At 39.8% G+C, this 23,010-nt stretch overlaps 1 protein-coding gene across 2 annotated transcripts in view; it reads left to right on the top strand.

Moving 5' to 3' along the window:
• The first annotated feature begins 4,178 nt into the window (after positions 1–4,178).
• The window catches only part of WWOX (WW domain containing oxidoreductase), a 548,892-nt gene continuing 530,060 nt past the window's right edge, over positions 4,179–23,010 (top strand). The window contains exons 1-4 of one of the 2 annotated variants that reach the window (XM_053399590.1): positions 4,179–4,434; positions 6,602–6,666; positions 8,338–8,395; positions 11,341–11,519. In XM_053399590.1, the coding sequence (XP_053255565.1) occupies positions 4,328–4,434; positions 6,602–6,666; positions 8,338–8,395; positions 11,341–11,519 (409 nt within the window). In that variant the 5' untranslated portion in view covers positions 4,179–4,327. The remainder of the gene's footprint in view (positions 4,435–6,601; positions 6,667–8,337; positions 8,396–11,340; positions 11,520–23,010) is intronic. The other variant, XM_053399592.1, reaches the window with a different exon arrangement.

Genomic DNA, 23,010 nt, shown 5'->3' with positions numbered 1-23,010 from the left:
ACGGACTTCCGGAATGGATTAAGTTCGTAAACCAAGGTACCACTGTACTCATAAGTAATCTCCATTGAGTTATGGGGAACTTACTCCCAGGTAAATGTGTATAGGATTGCAGCCATTTGAGTTTTACTGGCATAATCAATTAACTTATGAATTATATTTGTCTGTTGATAAAACCAGTAATTCTGAAGTAAAAAGCCTAATTTGTGGTTTTGTTGATTATGCAGTTTTATTTGTGAGCCACCCTGTGAAAAAAAATTTTTTTTTAAGGTTGACATATAATAATGTAAATTAAAAATAGAATAAAATGACCCACATCTGTCACAGCAGGCACCAAAAGGCATCCCCTTTTATAGGAAAGGGCCACCCATGGGCTGGCCATGAGTAGACCCACTGAAATAAATGAGTCTACTCTGAATAAAATTTGGCTGGCTATATAAAATCAGTTAACTGGGTTTTTGAAAACCAATCTTATTAGTTAAACATTGCCAACCTTCTTAATTCTGAGTGAACATGCATAGGAATGGGCTGCAATTCTTATTAGAAAGGACATAGGAAGCTTCCTTATGCCAGCATTATCTACTCTGTTTAGCAGCAGCCCTGCAGGGTCTGAGGCAGAGAGAGAGAGAGGTGTGTGTCCCCCCCCCACTGCCTGCCCACAATTCCTACTATTGGGTCCTGCTTAATTTGAGAGACCAGGAATTGAACCAGGGGCAATCTGCTTGGAAAGTTGGTGTCTTACCACTGATATGGTTCCTTCCCATCAGAGTAACAGAGTACATAATCATTGTTTCAGTTTGTTCAATCCAGGTGTGATCTGATCTTAAAATAATCATTCATTAGCCCTAAATAGTGGTGAATTCACAACTTTTAAAACTGTGGGTTCCTCCCCACTTTCTGTTTTTTGGTGTGTGTGTTTTTAAAGCTTGCTTTCAAAAGCATTTCCATGATTACTCAGCCAAATTTTCTCTAGGTCCTGATCTTCCACTAGGAAACAAAAGTTATTGTTTTCCCCATTCACAGTAGGAGTGTAAGTAAAAGATATGTTAAGGCAAGTTGGTAGTGATTGGAGGAGGTGTTACTGTCATCCATTTGCCTTCAGCAGAGGCAGGGAGTGGAAGGCAAACCTTGGATTAATGCTCCAGCCGGGTTTAAGGCACACTTACAGGAGGAGCATGGAGAAGGCAGCTGCCAACCTCTGCAAGCAGTCCTGGAAGCAGCTCTGAGTACATTGCCTGACATAGTGCTATACAGGCATTGGAGGTTATATTCTCCATTGAAGGGCAAAGGTCGCTGTGCTGGTGGTGGGTACTGGCCCTATGAGCCTGACTACTGCACCAATAGTGCTGTCCACTCAAGTTAGGTGCTGAATCTGATGCTGCTATTTGAACACCACAGCATTGCACTCCTCTGCAGGCCACAGGAAATCACGCTGGACCTTTGCAGCATCCACATTCTAGGGCTTGGGCTCAGGATGGTATTGGACAACATGAAAGCCTTTTGGGACCAGGAGCACTTCTTCACAAATATTGGGATCTTCGCAGAACAGCTGCTCAGCATCCTGGAACATCTACATCTTGCTGGGCACAGTGAGCGAGAGAGAATTTGCCAGGGCTTTCTCCTGAGCAAGCCAGAGCACGGAGTGGTGGCATCTTTCAGTTCGGAAAACACATACAATGATAATGGGGAAGAAAGTTTCTCTGGGCGGGTGAAGATCATCCTTCCAAGCCAGGAGCCTAGGATTGGGAATAAAGGTGGTGCTGAAATTACATGGGGTACAGAGCAGTCTCTCTGGACTCATTATATTTTGTGATGGTCAGCTTAGCTATTGTTATTAAAATAACACAGGAAGCTGCTTTATGAAGAGTCAGACTATTGGCTTATCTAGCTCAAAATTGCCTAGAGTAGATTATTTCTTATTTTGCACCCCACTTTGTACCTGTGTTTTCACCTTCACCCCCATTCCCATTCTGTCTCCTCTTTTCTCTCCCCGCCCTCTCAAAGAACCAATTGTAATCCTATCCCAGGGGTAGGCAACCTAAGGCCCCGGAGCCGGATGTGGCCCAATCGCCTTCTCAATCCGGCCCGCAGATGGTCAGAGAATCATCATGTTTTTACATGAGTAGAATGTGTCCTTTTATTTAAAATGCATCTCTGGGTTATTTGTGGGGCCTGCCTGGTGTTTTTACATGAGTAGAATGTGTCCTTTTATTTAAAATGCATCTCTGGGTTATTTGTGGGGCATGGGAATTCATTCATTTCCCCCCCAAAAAATATAGTCTGGCCCACCACAAGGTCTGAGGGACAGTGGACCGGCCCACAGCTGAAAAAAGTTGCTGACCCCTGTCCTATCCCCTCCCTTTTGACCATCTTTTGTCGCACAAATCCTGCCCCCAAACACAGACAACTCCACCCAGCCCCCTTCAAAAACCTCATGCCCTGTCCCTACTTCCAGAAGCTCCAGTTCATCTTTCATGCTAATATCTCTCTTCTTCTCCCTTCTCTTTCCAAATTTATCTAGGGACTTTCTCACTCCCATATTCAGCACAATTTCTCCAAATGCCCTCTTGATCCTCCACAGAGCTACCAATGTTCTCTTTAACCCCAAACACTTTCACTTGGCCCCCCATATCAATTCCTTATCCTCTCCACTCCCTTCCCCAGCAGCCCTGTCATCAGAGGCATAAAATTGCCATATTGACAGGAGAATGTACAAAATTCATTCAATATATGTATGCACATTCTCCGAAGCCTGCAATTATGTATAGTGACTGGGAAATGTGCAAAATTCCCTCTTCATGGCTGGACTATGTGCACATTTGTCATGAGGCCTGGCGGATATGCATCATGGTCACATTAACCACTCAACTTACATTCTCCTTAACATACTTACCGGTACACATAGAGTGAAAGCGAGAGAGAGCAGGGGTGGGGATAGTGTTTAATCTGAACACAAAGGTGTAGAAAAGAAAACTGTATGATTATTCGTAATTCATCCATATTCAAACTAACCTGCTTGATACTTCCCATGTTACAAAACAGATATGAAATCAAATAATCTTACATATTAATAACCAATCTATAGATTCATAAAACAAGTACATGATACAGCTCTATTGTATCAGGCAGTAGACTTTTAAAAATAATAAATAAATTATATGAAATAAATAGTTAGAAACTTTGGTTTGGAAGGATTTAAGTATACAGGCAATATAAAATGGTCCGTGTTTCATTCTTTTGGTTAATTGTTTGTAGCATAAAAAAATTACAAGCAGGCTATATTATTTTGTATACTGCACCATCTGGTGCTGTGTTCAGTTATTACACTTACAATGCAGTGCAGTGTTTTTATTATAGATTTCCTGACTAGTGGGACAATCATACAAATAAGATGAACATTTTAATTTGTCAACTCAGTCTACATGGCAATTCATGTAGACTTTCTGAGTCTGAAAACTGAATTCAGCTATATATCCACTATATACCCACGCACAATACTTTGGGATTTGTATTTTTATACATGTAGTTTTTACAACCAAGAGTGGTGGGTGCTGGGGAGTTTCTCTGGGAATACAGACTGCGGCACAAAGCAAAGTGGTTACAAAGTGCGTTAAATGGGATTTATTCTCATGTGTGAAAAAGACTGCAGGCGCACTTGAAGTACAAAAACAACCGCTGAACTTGAAACTGGCAAAGCGCAACTGTTGCCAGAGGGGAAATTTCCTCTTTATTATTCTTATCTGTAGAAATAGTATTTGCAGAAGCAGCCCTCACTTTCTGCTCCTGCTTTCAAAACTTCTCAACAACCTTCCCCCCAAATCGGGGCATTTCTCTCAAAATCATACATTCACCCACATACATTTACCGTAAACATAAGCACGAACAATGACAGAGCAATACACGGGGAATATTCAGTACAGTAAAAACAAACTACAGAGACGCAGTTACATATAGTCCAAACTTTAAGATGAATCTCGCACGGGACTACAAAAAGCCACACTTGCCCGCTGCGGCAACACCCGCGAGCACAACGTCGGTACTGTATTTTCCTTCCGCTGAAAGCTCGGCTTGGCACGTGCTTTCCCCTCACCCGGGACTACGCTTCCCATGATACAATTCGTCCTCCGTGCCCTGGGATTGGCTCAACAGAACCGGAAAGGGCTGTCCCCCCTTAAAAAAAACCCAACAACTCCCCCCGCCCCAAAAATCTGAAACCTGCTTGCAAGAAGCTCCGTCTCTGTGCGGGGAGGGGGAAGAGGAGGCGGGCGATAATTGAAGCGGGAGGGTGGCGTTTCTGAGGAGAACCTTCCTGGGACCGTCGCGAGATACTATGGCGGCGCTGAAGTACGCGGGGCTGGACGACACCGACAGCGACGAGGAGCTGCCCCCCGGCTGGGAGGAGAGGACCACCAAGGATGGCTGGGTCTACTATGCCAAGTAAGTGGGAGAGGGGCAGGTAGGCAGGTGAGGAAGGGCTCCCGCCTCTGAGGTGGGCTTTCTCTGAGGGAAGGCTTGTGAGGGGTGGGCGGCAAAGGGTCGCTTTTCTGAGTGGCTTGTCCGGCGTGGGTGGGTGGGGGGTACTTAAAGTCTCCTCCTCCTCCTCAGTTTACCAGTGTAGGATACAAAAAGTAACATTTCTCAGTGGTTGATGAGGGTGGCATGCAGAAAAGTTTTCTCTCCTTCCCCTCCACCCTCGTAATGTCTTGGGGTGTGTGCAGAATTTCACTTGAACCTGAATGGTTTGTGAGGTTATATTGGTGAGAGGGAAGAAGTCCCCAGTGCAACATGGTTCCTGGAAATAATGAGGGTTATGATGGTGGTAAAAATATTAATAACAACCCCCTCCCCATAGTTCTGTAAGGAGTTTACGCTAGGGGGGGATGCAAGCTGTCACCCGCAGTTGTATTGGTTTGGTTGGGTGACCCGTACAAAAGCGAACAGCGCACCTCAGGAGCATTGCCTCTTTTCTGCCACGACCAGCAGGTGCAGCTTGTCCTGCAAACTCACACCTGCTGAAATTACTTCTTCTACTCGGCTCTTAAAGGTGCAAGCATGTCGTTCCCTTTTGTATCTGACCAGTCTAAGCTTGGGGGCAGTTGCAGACCACTGTCCACAAAGCAACAGTAGCATAAGTACAGAACAAACTGAAGAAGTCACAAAGAAGCACAGCACAGGAGTCTCCTGGTATCTTCAAAGGCAAACAAAGTAGAGCCCAATTCCATGCGCTTTTATTCAGAAGTAAGCCTTTTCAAAAATAGGGGGTCCATGGCTTGGCCTTGTTCAGGGGATCTGCAATACAGAGCTAATTGGGAACCACTGCCCTGGGGGATTTTTCCGATGGAGAAAGCTGGTGACCCTGTCAAATCCCTTGTCTCACTGTGGAATGGTCAGATGAAATGGGTGGTTGATGTGACTCCTAAGCATCCTCTTTGGCGCCTTGGAACCTGAGCAGTTCCTTGGAATTTTGAGGAGTTGCGGACTATGAAACTGTATTTGATCCAGCAGCTGTAGTTAGTGCGGAAGTGCATGATTGCTGATGGGATTGAGGCCTTGTCAACATAGAGCACCTGTGCTCAGAGATCTGCACTGGTTGCCGATTTGCTACTGGGCCAATTTCAAGGTGTTACCATTAAAATATAAAGCCCTTAACAACTTGGGACCAGTTTACCTTTGAGATTGCTTTACCCTATATGGGCCTACTTGTCTGTTTCAATGAGTAGAGTTGGCACTACAACAGGTGCCACATATTGCCCTTTCTGCATTTGGAAGAACTTGATTGTTTAGTGGGGCAGCACCTATACTTTGGAACTCCCCACCCATTGACACCAAGCAGGGGCCTTCACTCTTCTCTTTCTGATACCTTCAGAAGTGCACATGCACATGAAAGCTTATACCCAGAACAAACTGGTCTCTAAGGTGCTACTGGACAATTTTTTATATTATTTATTTATTTATTTATTCATACAGACAGGTTATCTTTTCTGTGTCTTGTTTGTAACCACTGCCTTGGTATGAATTTTTTAAAAATAATATTTGTATTTTCTATTTTTAACAATAATTATATCACATTAACACCTTTTGTAAAATGTTATGCTCTACCGAGCTCACAACTTCCCTCCGTTCGTCTTCTGGTTTTTATAAAACACATATTACGCCCACACATTTGTAATAGCTTAATTCTACATATATCTAAAATTATTCAAAAGTCAAAACACATGTAGAAAGTTCCTTCTTTTAAACGTTGTGAGTTTTATCTCAGTCCTGCTAGTGTTTTTATATGTTTACAATGATTGTCTATATTTTGCATGAATTTACTCCAATCTCTCTGGAACGCTTGGTCACTCTGGTTTCAGATTTTCCCTGTCAGCTTTGCCTTTGTATGAATTAGCACTGACCCATATTCTTTCATTATAGTATTCTAGGAATTATTTGTGCCCCAAAGCAGCTAGAAGGCATTGGTAGGGGGAGCACACTGCTTTACTGCAAATGTTTGTTGTACCAGGAAGATTGGCCAGTTTTAATATTACCAATGCATAGTGACACAATTGAGCTCTCACTTCATTTATAAAATATATTTGTTTATATTGAAATGCTTCCCTTTCAGTCACCTGGAAGAAAGAACTCAGTGGGATCATCCGAAATCTGGGAAACGGAAACGAGTTGCAGGAGGTTTGTGTCTAGTTTTGCTGACTAAGGGTGGTTCTGAACACAGGGGGGGGGGGGGAGTCAGAAATTAGATCGTTTTAACAAAATAAAAAATTTCTATGGAAAACCTCATTTTAAAATTTCCTGCAGTCTGGTGCCATCTGGTGTTGATAGCATATTCAGTTCACTGTTTCTTTACTAATGTAGCTGAGTCCTAATAACTAGTAAATTAGTCTGTCCCATTATCTGTGTGATAATTTTCCAAGTAAAATCTCAAGGGAAAATAGTGGAAGCACATTTTTTTTAAGACCTGCTAACAATTAATGTTTTCCAATAAAACACGTATAATTGTTTTAAATACACTTTTATTTTAAATTGCTATCCTGGGCTCCTTTGGGAGGAAGGATGGACTAGTAATTTAATTTAATAATAAATAAACTTTGAAAAGTTAAAGCCTGAGCCATCAATTTGGTGTGCCATAATTTGCAAATGATTGCAGATAATAATCTCTATGGCTGGGAAACAAGACATGAATAACATAAATACTTGGGTCATAGGAGGACCCCAATGTTGATCCTTAAACCATTTAATCTGGAATCCTTCCTCCAAAATTTGTGAGGCTGCTTCTGTAGTGGAAGTAAATTATTGCAGCTGTTCACTCATTGTGTTCCTTTTATAAAATATAGCTGCAGAAGAACAAATTGTCCTGCATTATTGGGGTTGCTGTATTGGGTATACTAGAACTTTGGATTGTACACAACATGAAACATCAGTGGCCATTGCCATGACACTTCCATTTCAGATTAAATGTTGCAATTACAATGCTTTCTCTTTTCTCATCTTCCTACTTCAGTAATTTCAGATCTTCAATTATATATAGCTGTCAGGGAACTGCCATCAGGGCTGGAGGGAGAGAGCGGGCTCCAGAGGGACTCCAGAGAGCGCCCCGGGATGGGGAGAGGCAGCCCATCTTCTGGGGAAGAGAATCAGCGTAGCACCAGTGAAGAAGGGGGGCAGATCGGGGAAGTGGCGAGGCGGTCCCATGACTCCGTGCCGGGGACCAGCGGGAAGAGTAGGGGTCCTCCGCTGCCCACACCCTCCTGGCGCAGAAGGCTTCCGCGCAGGGAGAGTAGGCGGAGACTAGGCGTCAAAGAGCTTCTTTGCTGGAAGAAGTTCAAGAAACGCCCACTGACGGATTCTGCCAGCGATTGAGACAGCCACGGGCGAGTGGCTGTCCGGACAGAAAAGGTTCACTCAGGCAACCCAGCCAGGTGTGGCGCCGGTTTACGCACGAGCAACCCCTAGAACCATTACAATAGCCGTAGCGATAAACTTATAAAGAAAGGTGTGTGCAGACTAACTGAATCCCTTAAGGGCCACTAACTACCGAACAGGCATTGCTCATTTTCAGCTTGATCCAATGCTTGGTTATCTGGAAGCAAGTCTCATTGAATTCAGTGTGTGCTTAGTCCCAAAAGAGTGTGCATAGGATTATAGCATTAAAACCATGTGGAAGGTTAATTTGTTGATTGTCTTCCATTATTGTGTCACACTCTTCCTTTCCTCGATATTACTGGTTCTTGTCTCCACCACATTCTTCAGTTGAAGACAAAATGTTGCTGAGGATATACAATTTAAGCTCAAAGCTTTAAATTGCTTTAAAAATGCCACTAAATTTATTTTATATTCCTTCAGATTTGCCGTATGGATGGGAGCAAGAAACAGATGAAAATGGACAAGTCTACTTTGTTGAGTAAGTGAGAGAACTGCAAGGGTTCAAGTTCTCCTCCAAATGACATTTCTGCAGTTTTGTTATTTTGATGGTCACTGGTTTCCAAATTTCCAAATGCAGTGAAATACTTCTCCAGATTTTCATGTAGCATGTTGAAGCTTGTTTTGTAAAAAGCCTCTTGAAAGGTATAGTTAATAAAAAATGCCAAACCATATTAAATCTAACACGATTTAATTCATTTTCTTTGGAAAAGTTGCTTGAAGCTGTCAATGGCAAGTCTGTCTAGAGACTTGAAGAATTCACAGCTAATTTACAGAGCATATGCATGTAAATGCATGTAAATAGTTCCCATAATATTGGAATACAAAAGAGCAGGAGAAACAGAAAGTACCATTTCACACAATACATAGTTAAACTGTCGAATTTTCTCCCACAAGAGGTAGCAATGGCCACCAACTTAGGTTACTTCAAAAGAGTTTTAGACAAATTAATGGAGAATAAGGCTATCAGTGGTTACTAGCCACAGTGACTAGGTTCTACCCTGCTGTTGTCAGAGGCATTAAGTTTCCAAATACTAATACTAATGGGAGCTGGGGAGAGTGCTGCTGTTCTTAGTTCCTGCTTGTGGGATTCCTGTAGGCATCTGCTTTGCCGCTGTGAGAACAGGAGGCTGGACTAGATGGGTCATTGAACTGATTCAGCAGGCTCTTTTATGTTTATAGGTTTCATCCCTTGCACTTACAATTGCAGGGCTCCAGTGGCTTGCGGAGAGTTGCCTGCATGCCGAAGGCTGGGCACGCTGAGCTTAGCACGCCCAGCCTTCACGCAGCTCTCCACAAGGAGCGGGAGCCCGGTGTTGGGCTCCCACGGCTTGCGGAGAGTTGCCTGTTCTGGGGGCTGGGGTCGGGGGAAGCTCGGGCTTCCCCCGCCCCAGCCCTGCGCCTGGCGGGGGGAACATATTTTTTTCCCCTTTATTTCCCCCCCAAAAACTAGGTGCGCCTTATGGGAGGGTGCGTCCTATAGGGCGAAAAATGCGGTACATGGTGCCTGGTTGAAGGTCCTGGGAAATACCCCTCCCTGAGACTCAGTAAACCACTGTCCTGGTGAACAATAGTAGACTTGATACTCTGACTGTTTAAACCAGCTTCATGTAGTCATTGCATTCGACGCTTTTACATAGCCATTTTTCTGTCACCTTCCCAACACACAGAACTGAGAATGTAAGCCAGTAATATCACAGTTGGCCTTCAGTTACAGACTATTAATGTTTCTTACTTGTTGCCGACCACTTTATTTTTACTTAAGGAAAGCTAATCCATAGAGATGAAACTGGAAACTGTTCCCCATTGACTTCCAAAATAATGGAAAACTCAAGTGTTCTATATTTGTAGGTTTAAGATAGCCACAGGTCTTGTAAGCTGCTGGGTGTTTTTTTTTAGCAATCAATCTGTTTTTTCAATCCGAGTGTTCAGGAAGTTATGTCTATTATAGATTTCTGGCCAGAAGAATGCCTTACAAACAGTAACAATTTAATGTAAACAGTAATGGACTATGCAAAATGTCTCTCATTTGAATCCCTCTTTTGATATTCCTGTTGTTGGTTAGAGCATGTAAGATTATTGGTAGGATTTTGGTCTGTCCTCTAGTGTCTAGGGTCTAATTTCTAGGGTCTAATTTCATTCCTAAAAGACTCTTACCACGACCTCCAAATTGTCGTGATAAAATTATACAAATTTACAAATTATACAACTATTTACAAATTATACAACTATAAAATTATACAAATAGTTCAAAAAACCTTATTTATAAAAAATATTTGTAATCCACCCTTCCCCTGAAGGTTCCAGGGATGTTTACAGAACATGTAAACATCAAAATTAGAGTTGAAACAATGTAGTACAAAGTTGAATGCAAGAATGAAAATCTGCCATCAAATTGCAGATCCATAAAAGCAAAGTAGCAATGACAAACAGGTGCTCATGTTTTCCAAGTTATACCTCCCCAAAAATCTGGGCAAAAAAGTTTGGCTTCACCTGCCAATGAAATGAGGTACAATTACAGTAGGTTGAAAGCAGCATAAGTTTCGACATTATCCTTACACTTGTTCCAGAACATTACAAAAAAAACTTTTAAAATAAACCTGTTAGACTAGTTTATATGTATTCTTTTATAAGTTAGTTTAATCATAGTTACTATGGACCATTTTTTCTCAATCCATTCAGATATTGTAGGATATACACTTTACCTCCAATTTTTAGCTATTTTAGTCTTAGCGATAGTTATAAAATTGAACACTATTTTTAAATCATTTTCTGGAATAACATCTTTTAAATAACGAAGCAGAAATATTTAAGGCTCCAAGGGTATATGATAATTTTATCTGAGAACAATTCCAAAGGATACGTATTTAATCCACTTTCTATCATCCACATTTTCAACATCTATCCAATCCTAACTTATATATTAAATTTAATTTATAAGGTGTTGATCAAACCATTGATCAATGGTTTTAAAATAGTTCTCCTTTGGGTCTGCTGAAATTATATTAGATAAGAAGTTGGCACAAATCCATTGTTTCCTTGTTATTCTTTGAATCTCACACCCATTTTCTCATATATGTATCCTGGTTATGATCCAAGTTTAACCAAAGGTCATAGAATCTTGCAGTTATGCCTTTATCCAGATGAGAGATAAATAGAATTTCTCATTTGTCCTCTTTCGTTACTATTCCACATTTTTGTATCGGAGAGGAACCCCCTGATAAAACTTAATTTTTGCACTTCTCCAGGATTGTGAAAGAATGGGAGTTGTGGAGACTAACAAGGTCGGACTCAGCAATACAAGCAGCAAGTCTGTAACTTAAAACTGAACAGGGACATAGCAGTGTTTGAATATAAAGTATTTCTCAGTGTTTGCATTGTTACTGAAGGTATATTAGCATGACCATCGTTCTTGTTTTTCTTAAGCCACATAAATAAAAGGACAACATACCTTGACCCAAGACTAGCATTTACCGTAGAAGATAATCCAATGAAACCCAATGCCAAGCAGAAGTATGATGGAAACACCACTGCAATGGAAATCCTTCAGGGTCGTGATATGAGTGGAAAAGTGGTCATAGTCACTGGAGCAAATTCAGGAATAGGTAGGTCAATATTGCATTCAGTTTTGTGGCAAGCTGTATCAGTGAATTTGCATGTGTTACATGCATGTGGATATTACCTCAGTGGTCTTCATAACTGATTTTCAAAATACAAGGTTGATCAATGCTATATGTGGTATATTTATGTATAAAAGGACCAACATTCCAAACTTAAATTTATTTAATTGGATGCAAGTCCCAATAACTACTTATTTCCATGTAAAGGTTCATCTGCACAGAAACTTGTCCCAGTTCTGATTTGTCCCTTAGCATCAAATCTAAAAGTACAGTCTGTCATCAAAGGAAGGTAAGAAATGACTCAGGAAAACTGCATGCCAAGTGATGGTGCATTATTACACAATTGTCTGGTTTGGCTACCTCACAAAGAACGTTCTGGATAATTATTTAGAGGTTTTGGTCATAGTTAAATTCTTGGCAGTTATTGTTCTGGATAGCTTTGCTATCAGGTACTTCCCATTGCTTGGTCCCTGCTCCTGCCAACCTAGCAATTTGAAAGCATGTCAAAGTGCAAGTAGATAAATAGGTACCGCTCTGGTGGGAAGGTAAACGGTGTTTCCATGTGCTGCTCTGGTTTCGCCAGAAGCAGCTTAGTCATGCTGGCCACATGACCCAGAAAAACTGTCTACGTCAGCTCCCTTGGCTAGTAAAACGAGATGAGCTCCGCAACCCCAGAGTCTTCCGTGACTGCACCTAACAGTCAGGGGTCCCTTTACTTTTACCTTCTTTTAATATTGAGGCCAAAACAGGAGCTCATTATACCAACGAAGCAAATAATTGTTAAATAAAAAAGAGCTCATGTATATATGTGCCAGTGAGTAATGTGACTTACTATTTCCCATGGTGATTTGAACACTGTATTTTCAAAAAAGATAATATGTGTAAGCTGTTGCATCAAACTATGGAGTTCTAAATTTAACTAGAAAGAAAGCATACTTGCAGTTTGAAAATTCAAAGCTACCTAAGGAGGTGGGGGAGAATATACTTGGCAGTTAACTGCTTTCTAGTTCCTTTAAACTTCATAGAGTGAGGAAATGTATAATAAGATGACAAACATAAGAGGCTTTTCCTTTGAGTACACCACCTTTTCAAAATGAAAATTTTAAAATATTCATTGTTGGGTTCTACTTACTTGCTATTAAAGGTCTTGTCAGTTTGGTTTTCTGCATTTCTGTGGAGCACAAAAAATATTAGCTGACAGTTTATAAACACTTGTTGTAATTAGCAACTAGCATCCCTTCACCTGTATTTCCAGTAAAAGAAGTGAAAATTAGTGATGGGTTTTGAAAATTTACTGCTTCCAAGTTTTATTAAAAATATAGTGCAGGGTATTTCTATGTCTCATAAGGCATAGTTCAGGGAAGTCTGTTTCTATCAAGTGGCAAGGTTTTGTGTTTGTATTTTGTTCAGTCTATGGAGAGTAATATATTTTGCTCATAGCTTTAATATTATTGGATTTTTTTATGTGTCTTAGCATTTCCAGTGTGGTGTAAAGCAGAAACATAGCATAAAAATGTTTTAAAATAATACACATTTGGCAGCCATATCCTGGGCTCCTACCTTACTTGTGAGTTAGCAGTCTTGATTTTTCCCCCCACTAGAGGGCTCTATTGCTCTTCTGAAAAAAATGAAGCAAAAAGAAAGAGAAAAAAGAGCAACATATCAAAGTGCTTCAAAGTTTACCAAAACAAATATTAGTTTTGTCTTGGGCTTTTTATATATCAATTGCTGGTGCTAAAGTTCAAATGTGGAAGAGTAGGTGAACTGATTTCTGCAAGTAGCTGACTTCAACTTCATTGGCAAATGTATCTGACAAAACTAAACATAGTAGTTCGTAGTATCCCAGAATTTTTAACTTAAGATAAAGATAAATGTGGATATCAAAACACTAGCCTTTGTCTTTTAAGGCTTATATAAAGCTTTCTTTATGTCCTTGAAATCCTGTGTAGTCTAGCTTTGTGTATGCAGTACTCACTTGGATCTAATCTCTTGTAGGCAGTGCAAGAACTCTGCAACACGATGCAAGAACACTTGTGATGCTGCTGAAATTCTTTAAAGGAACACTTTTTCTCTAGGGGCATAGGCAAAGCTCCCTAAATTCTTCTGTTACAAACTGTAACGTGCTTAAACTCTTTTGAGGAAAAGCAATATTGTATCTGCTACTGTACAATAGTAGATTTGGTCATGATCGCCATACGCATGCATGCCATGAGTCTCCTTCAACAAACGTTTTGCCTTTGAATGTCAAAGTAATTGGAAAACTGTTTGAGTGTGTGTTGATGCCTGGCCCCTGAATTTATGTGTACATGGGAGATTAAAGAGAGATGGAAACTAAACAATTCAGCAAGTTGCATCTTGTCAGTTTCAGTTGCACCACTCTGAGAGGAAATATATACACCATGGCCAGGATGCAAAAAACAGCACAATTAGATCTGTACACTCAAGGGGGAGCTTTTTATTCCCCATTCTCAAACATTAGCCCTATATTGCTTGTGTCGAGCAATTCTCAAAAACTGAAAAAAAGTTACAAAACCACTTTGTGGTTGGGGGGTCTGATCTTTCAAGAAGAACAAGTCAACTTGTACTTATCACAGACAAGCCCTTGAATTACTCTTTGCCCACAACCCAGTGTCTCTGCACCTGCCTTCTATGATATTTGTACAGTGGTACCTCTGGATACCAACAGGATCCGTTCCAGAGTCCAGTTCACATCCTGAAGCGAACGCAACCCGCGTCTGCGGGTCGCAATTCGCCACTTCCGCACGTGTGTGACGTCATTTTTACCATCATGCATGAGTGGTGAAACCCGGAAGTAACGCATTCCATTACTTCTGGGTCACCGTGGAGCGCAACCTGAAAGCGCTCAACCTGAAGCAACTTCAACCCGAGGTATGACTGTACATGTTAGTAACTACTTTGTGTTGCTCCCTTGTCTTTGAGTCCTGCAGTTATTTGATCTTGCATTGTTTTGCATTTTTCTCTGCCTGAGACATGATGAAATTGATACATGATATCACAATTGGCCCCTCAAAAGGTAGCTGCCAATAACACTTTTGTGCTCTACAGTGCCATCCCTTTTGTTATCGTTAAAGAAATTGGAGTTCTTGTTGGAAATACACTAAAAAGAATATACCAAGAGCTCAGGCCTGAGCTCTTGGTATATCCCTTTTGTTATAGCTGCTTTCCAAAACCTAAGTGCTGATAAGAGATGCAGTTTTTAAATAGTTTTGCAAACGTGCTTACCTTGGTGTCCTTGTTTTGTTTGCCCTTGTGGGCTGAATACTTTTTTTGTAATGTCTGATGCTTGAAATGGAAAAGCAAACTAATGGCATGTGAGGTATGCAAAACTATCTTTGTGTAACAGTTGTGTTAAATTTCTTTTAGACTTGTCAAAAGTAGACAAATGCAAAGAGAAAATGAATTGGAATGCAGTCATTGGAACCATAGTGGCAGATGTGATCAAATATATTTGGATTAAGGGAAAACTGTAAAACCATAGTGTTGGGGCAAAGCTATCAAAATTGTTAGATTGAATTATGAATATTGTTTTTCCTCTATGCAGAACTTTTGAATAGTTTCTGTTGTCAAATCTTAAAACTAGGGGAGAGCTAATATGAACAGGAACTTGATTAAGGTGAAAAAAAATCTTTAAAATATTAGCAGAGGATAGCCTAAATGTCCTTGGACTATGGAAGTGTTTTTTTAGATGGTGATGAAGAATTTAGTAATACCCTACCTCCTGCAGATCATATAGTAGGATACTTTTTTTGGTATATTTTCAGCTGAAAATAATCATCTTGCTGTTGGCTCAAAATCCCAAACCTGCACATTAATCAGAAAGTAGAGTTTCATTAGAATCCTGATTATCTAAATTTGCTGTGAAAGTTCTCTTAAATCCCCCAAGCACAGAAGCCAGGCATTGCTTGTTTTTGTTTTTTCCAAGACATGTGGCTTTTGGGAGTTTTCTGTGAAATTTACAGCTCTTGGGAACCTTGGCCTTTATTTTTTAAAATAAGCAAAGTGAAAACCTAGTCCTTGTAATGGTAGAGATGCATTTTTAATTTTTTCAGTTTCATTTATTACGGCCATAGGCCCATACAGGTAAAAACAACACATAAGTGACAGCTTGTGCCGTAGGGGAAAAAAAAAAAAAAGCAGTCGCTAAAACACCACTATAACAATAAAATACTATAAGATGGAAAGGCATACTACGCCTTAATTAGCTTGTAGTGCTCCTTGGCGTCGCTTTTGGGAAAGGACAGCGACCAGGAACCTAGCCACCTTCAGGGTCGTGTGGGTATCCTTGTCCTGCAAGATTTGGGCAAGGTGGAATTTTGGTGGGGTACCCTCTAGTTTCTGAATGATTGATCCCAACAAATTTGCCCGTGGCACATTGAACAAGGGGCAAATGAACATAATGTGCTGGAGCGACTCCGGCGTCACCTTATCACATTCGCACACGGCGGGGGCTTGGCCCTTTGAGAATCTATGTCTCAGGACATTGGAGGGACAAACGTTAATTTTTAATATGTTATTTTTGTGGGTGGGGAGTGAAGCAGTCCTTATCACTGTCCATCCTTAATGGAATTTCTTCAGTGCCTGCCTAGCAGAAAACTGTACAGTGGAGGAAAGTTGCATGGAACTTACTTGCATTTAGTGTCAAAAATGCTCAAGGTCTGTTATCTTACTCTCCAAAAGTGTGCTGCAAGTATTCTGCACTGTTGCAGGAAGAATCTCACAGTCAAGTAAACCTGCAGTTTTGTTTTTGTTTATTTTGATGGGGTTTAAGTTCAAATGACCTCCTAGTATGTATATTAGCGTTGCCATCTTTTATTGTGCTTACTTTTACATTAGATACCATTTTCTCTACGTTCTAGATTATGGAGTTAAATTCTTAATAATAATGCTTTTGTTGAAATCTAGTAATTTCCACTGAGGTATTTCTAGAAATGGTATCTGTTCCTTGTATTGCCTCATGCCTGCTTTGATAAATCTATTACTTGGGTAATGAGCAGTATACATGGATGGTTAGTCAAGTTATTGAACTCTATCAACTTTGGCTGAAATTCACAATGCAAGACAAACTTGTAATACGTAAGATTACATTGAGGCCAAAAGGTTCAATAATTACACTTGTAATGAAATCTCTTTGGTATATCACTTGTTAACATTATTTATCTTTCATTACAGAACAACTCTGTGCACTACCTAACTCTATAAGTTGGAGTCACATGAAGGCTTATTTAAGGAATGTAACAGCTCCCCCTCTTTTGCCCTGTCACAGTTTCCCCTGTAAGCCCTTGTGGCAGGCTTGGTTCGTAGCTGGATTAAAGCTCATTGCTGCTTTTATATCTCCCTTCCAATTTTCCCGTAAGCCTTTTTGGAGCATTGTTTACTTTTGACACTTCAAGAATATCTAATGGTTAGGGCTGCGACATCTAGCTGGCTAATAGTAGGTTAGGCTAACTGCTTATAAACCTTCTGATCAATTTGAAAAGTGTGCTGTTCATGGACTGGGCATCATAATTTGTTTTTTTTTTTAAAGTTTAATGTAAGTCCTTAATGAAAATTACAGGTGACAGGTGCTATCTCAGAAAGAAGGAATGCCTTTTCTAAGATAATGTATGTTGTGATGTTCCTGCAGTTCCATCTAGTTTGACTTTCTAAATGGAAGACTTAAATTAATGACTTACTTGGGTGGATGTAGGGAGGCAGAATGGGAAATAGAAAGTGTTTTGTTTTCAACACATCTTTCAGACTTGAAGCCCTTCTAGTCTATATCAGGTAATGTTGCTTTTTAGGGGCTTTAGAAACCTATTAAAGTCTGCCTTGGGCAAACAGAATGTGGATTAATGGTTGCAGTAGTTGGCTGGGATGCTGCATATAATCTGCTTAGAGTTTGATAATATTTGTTTTGGTGCTACATAGACGCATAAAATTGTAGATTTGGGGTCAAGGGTCATCTAGTCCAACCCCCTGCAATACAGGAATCTTTTGCCTATCATGGGGCTCAAACCGACAACACTGAGATTAGCAATCTCATGCTCTACTGACTCTGTTCTAGCAGTCTATAGTAGCAAAGCAAACTGTTATCCTCCCCCTGCCCTGCCCCCAAATCAGAATAATTGCAAGACTTTCTCCACACTTTACTGGGAGAAGTAAGAACTGTTATATCCATAAACAAAAGAGAAACCTAAGGCATACTTCTAAACTACTAGTACTGATCTAAGAGCTGCCATTTAGGTGGTGGCATCATGACATTGTTGCTGTCCTTGTATTTCTGAAAAATTCCATATATTCCTAGCATTTGTCATGACCCTGGTTTTGCATGGAATTTGAAGGAGGGAATAATACACTGCGTTGGGACTGTGACCCTTTAGGGGCATCCTGCATTATGTATAGAACTGCATTCGCAGAGTTTCTTGGAAGAAGCAGACAAAAGGATTGAAGGCTATAGAGCAGATGAGCCTTTGCGTTTATCTTCTTGCTCCTAAAAAAAATCTGTGAGCTTGTTTTGGTGATACTTGTATGTTTGTTTGGAGGGGGGCTATTGTCTTTTGTTAATCAATTTCTAATATCCATTTGATCCCTCTGTGTATAAATAAAAGAATAAATAGAGAATGATCTAAGGAAACTGTCGTTGGTTCCATTTGCATCTAGAAGTCACACTTGTTTTCCCAACTCAGAGAAAATGTGTTGGTTTAATGCTTGAAAAGATCCAGCACACTTTAGCTGACAAAACAGTCTTCTAATTTCATCTGAGATGAAATATGCCTTTTTAATTTTATGAAACTGCTTGTATTAATATTGCACTGTTGTACTTGCCAAAAGGAGATTTAAAACATGCAACTAATTTTGTTTTTCCTTAATGCTTAATTAGTACTCTGTTCTGCAGTAGCTTGCTCACAGAGGAGCTGCACAGTAATTTTCACATCTGAAGAAGAAGCTGTTGAGTAGCAAGTACCCCCTCCTGCTCTATTTTGCTGTGGGCATGAAAACCTACCTTCTCTTAAACTTCATTCTCACAAAGGCATTCTTTCCCTGGAAGATAAACTTGCTTTGTCTTCTGAAAAAAAAATGGAAAAAGAATTAATAGGTAGAGCAATTGTGAAATACAAAGCTGTGGGTTGTAGATTGTCGCAAGAAACAAATCTGCTGGGTAGGTATTGAAAAAGAGAAGAAGGGGGTCTTGCTAACTGAAATGAAGTAAAATTCCAGGAATTTGGTTTAATGCAGGCTAATCTGATGGCATGTAGCTGAAGACCGAGATTTCCAGTTGAAGAGAAGGCAGTGAGACATCTGTCCTGAAGTATATGAAATTCTTAAAGGCTGATGCTGCTATTTGCGATGTACCAGATTGAAAGAAGTTGACTTACAGAGATATCCATAAAACTGAGCTTTCATTAGAAGTCTGTGTTGTTTTTGTTCACTAATATTGGCAGGGATTCAAATAAGTGCTTCAGGTTCAGCTGAAGGCTCAAGCATGTCCAGTGTAATTTTTAATGTGCTCTTTATTTCTTTCTATTTCTCTCTCTCTCTCTGAATAGCAGAACCTCATACCATGTCACAAAATAAAGTTGAAAAACCACTCACTTGAAAAAGAGGGTTACAGTGTGGCATGATATTCAAGAAATAGATTTTCAAAGTTCTCTTGGATACATGAAATTATTTTTGTGGGAAGCAGGTCATCATGTTTAACCAGAGCAAAGACAAAGTAGTAGGTGATTGTCCTTTAAGCTCAGCAGGGAAATGCTGGCATAGTAGAAACCACAACTTTATCAATATATGCAACTAAATAAACTGAATATTTTAACTGATGACTCAATTTTTTTGTGCCATCTTCTGGAGGCAGGTCATTTTTTCCATTATATTGATACCACAGAGGAAAAGGGCAGATTTTGCCTCAAAAGAGTGGCTGTAAAGCAAACAGTTACATTATGAATATACCAAATATAGTTCCCTAAATACAGATTTCTGCTAATGAGACTAGTTTCATTTGTGGGTTGCCAAGCTATGTTTCCTCTTAAGCATGCACTTCCAAAAAGTGTTTGGGACTGTAAAGTAGAAGCCTGTAAAAAGTGACAATAAAGGGCTGTTTTACTGAATTGATGTGGTAGCCACTCACATGCAGGTCAGCTGCCTGCTTGATAGAGGAGCATGAGGGCAACTGGATTGAGTCTGTGTCTCCTTTCCTACATCATAGTGTACTGATACTGTGAAAGCTTTACCTCACTTCAATATGGAAGGTGCTGTGACTGTTCACCTTTAGCAGAGCATATTGTGAAAGGATGGCTGACTTGGCACTATGCTTAGGATTGGAGGTAAAACTAGTTTTGAGAAGTATAGATTAAATCTGTATTATGCTGGCTTCAATGTAATTTAACTACTAAATACAGTGTATACCTATTTCACCTTTTCACTAAAATACTCACGTTTGTGTACACAATAATAAAAATGTTTGAAATGCAAACTAATATGAAGAATGGTAGCAAATAAAGTAGTTCAAAACAACTACGCTGGGAAGTTAAAACTAACAACTTGGCAGTTCAAATGCCTTCTTAAAGAAATAGTGAAAGGTCATAACAAAGTATCTGAGTGAGGACACTCGCTAGGTAGGCAGTGCCAGAGAATAAGCTTAGCCACAGAAAGAAAAAATCCTCTCACACATCTTGTCTAAATGTGATTTGGACGTTAGTGGGTATTTGATCTGCTTCATCTATTTATTTATTTTTGTCTGTTTGAATAGGCTGTTACTACAATTGGATTAAACATTTGGTTCTACTCCCCTATTTGTGTACATCAACATATTACTTTGCCTTTTTGAAGCTAGTTAACAAATGTTAACATATATCATATGGCTCTTATTTTAATGGGTGGGATGGAAGTTAGAATTGATAAATTAGGCAATATATTTTGTTTGCATTCTCTATATTTATTCCCTTAAACCATATAAGATGCACATCTTAGATTTCCTTAGATGCACATTCCGGCAAAGTGCGTCTTAAATTTTTCATCAAATGTTAAAGTACACTGAAAGTACATGATTAGCAAAATGAAGACTTAAATAGGTAATTAATAATTGCAACATTTCCTTAATACTGTTATTGAAAATGGCACTTTGCTATTCATGCTCATCCAATCCTTTTGAAACCTTCACTTAAATTTTGTATTTCATGTGTAGAAAATTAGGAAACCTTAGGTTGTAGGAAAATGGGGTGCAGAGGAAGGGAAATCTTCAAAAATCATCTTTCACCCTCTCCTGCTAAAAGAAACCTGCTGCACCAAATAGCAGCATGTAGAAGGATACATCTGGATACTTTACAACTAATTTCTGCTTCATGGTTTTATATACACACATGCACAGGATTGTATCCAGCTTAGTTCTGTTCAGAGGAGGCCAACTGAAGTTACCATCTAAGTTAGTTATGGAGATTGGACTAGATTACCCTCTGGATCCCTTCCATCTCTATAATTCTATGATTCTGTGCCTATCATTTTCAATAGATCCACTTTGAGTAGGACTAACATTGGTACAACCAACTATGTATGATTTCTGATCTATACCTAAGATGAACATCTTAAAAATATGTGTTGAAGCCATGACAAATCATAGCAGAAAAATAAACCTTCCTTGATATTACTCCTGATGGAAACTGATAGGAAGCAAAAGAAACTAGGCCTCTGTAGAAAAGCACTAGGAAGGTAAAATGGGAGCCCTAAGTAGACTTCCTGTTACCAGTTACTGAGCTAGTTCAGATATTGTTCCCAAGTAAGAAAACTCAAGCTGGAAGGGCCTCAGGTGTATTCCTTGGGCCCAAACAACTTAGTTGATGAATACATTGGTTCCCGAATGCCGCAAAACCAGAAGTGTGTGTTCCGGTTTACAAAAAAAATTCAGAAGCCAAACATCCGACGCGGTTTCCGATGGAGTGCAGGGAGCTCTCAGCCATTCGGAAGCTGTGCCTTGTTTTTTGAACAGTTTCGGGAGTTGAAAGGACTCCCGGAACGGATTAAGTTTGAGAACTAAGGTACCACTGTATGCTGGTCAGTGGGTAGGTTTGATTATTACAAAGTATTTTTCTGTTTTATACTGCCTTGGTGCTGTAGAAAAAGAAGCAGAAACGGGAAGTTTTAATAAATTAAGAAAACATTTTGTTCTGCATAGAGCTTTTAATGTTTAAACTTTCACATGAAATGTTATAAAATGTTAAGGGTTCAGTAGGGATGAGGGAACAACCAAAAATAGCCTGAGTATTGGATTTGAGGCTTTAAAAAGTTTTGTAAGGCTTGTATTCCATCATGCTTGTATTTTTACTGCTGTTAAAAATAGGATTGTCACTAGAGGGTCAGATAAGAGTTTTTTCAACCGGAGACTAGTTGGGTCAGTCCTGTCTCATGAGATTTTTAGGGTGGTCGTTTTAGAATTTATAACACACTGAATGTTATACTGAACATTATTGCCCCAACCTGAATTTGCATGGGCATTTTAAAGTCAGACTTGTACTTTGTACAGTTCTCTCCTGCATCTCCATATTCTACTTTTATTTATGTATTTATTTACGTAATAGTTAAACAGAAATCCAGCTAGTGCAGTGGATTATTGCAGAAATATTTCATTTCCAGCTACCAGCACCATATAGGTGAAGTTATATGCATATGGAAATTTGCAAAACTTCTGGGAGATGCACACTTTCAAACAGCACAGGAGAAGGGCCATAATCAGTAGCAGATCACATGCTTTGCACTCAAAGGATCCTAGGTATAATTCCTGGCATCTCCAGGTAGCTATGGGAAAGACAGAAAATAATAGTGTTCTGAGCTGGATCGATCAGTAGACTAACTCAGTATAAGTCAGCTTTACATATTTGTTTTCCTTTACACAGTTACAGTCTCCTACATAGCATATAATATCTGGGAATTTTACAGAGAAATGAACAGCTACAATTGTCATCTGAGACCCTTCTTTGTGTGCCTCCTCTGTGAGAAGTCCAGAGGGTGGCAACATGAAAACGGGCCTTTTCTGTGGTGGCTCTCTGCTTGTGGAATGCGCTCCCCAGAAAGGCTCATTACATTGCCTTCATTGCATACCTTTAGGCACCAGGCAAAAACATTTCTCCCAGGCCTTTGGCTAATTAAAGAATCTATAGCCTTTTAGACTGTGTGTGTGGAGATTATTGAGGGTTTATTTCTTACTATGGTATGCATTTTTGTGTTTCTATATTGTAAGCCACCCTCTGATCCTTGGATGAAGGGCAGTATAGAAATTTAATATATATAAATAAAACAACTCTGAGATTTGTATCTCCTGCTGCTATCCTGATTTACACACAAAGGCCTAAAATACCATCTTTTCATTTTAACCTAGTTCTGTTATTTTAAGAGACTTACCGGTACCTGAAAACTTTTTGGGTGGTGGTTAGATCTGCTCCTGGATAAAAAATCTTTCTTCCAACACTTGTTTGCTGTCAGATATCAT

This window comes from Podarcis raffonei, chromosome 8 (assembly GCF_027172205.1).
Source record: "Podarcis raffonei isolate rPodRaf1 chromosome 8, rPodRaf1.pri, whole genome shotgun sequence".
Classification (NCBI taxonomy): Eukaryota; Metazoa; Chordata; class Lepidosauria; order Squamata; family Lacertidae; genus Podarcis; species Podarcis raffonei.
Note: the sequence above shows the minus strand (reverse complement) of the source record. Positions and strands in the feature narration are given on the sequence as shown.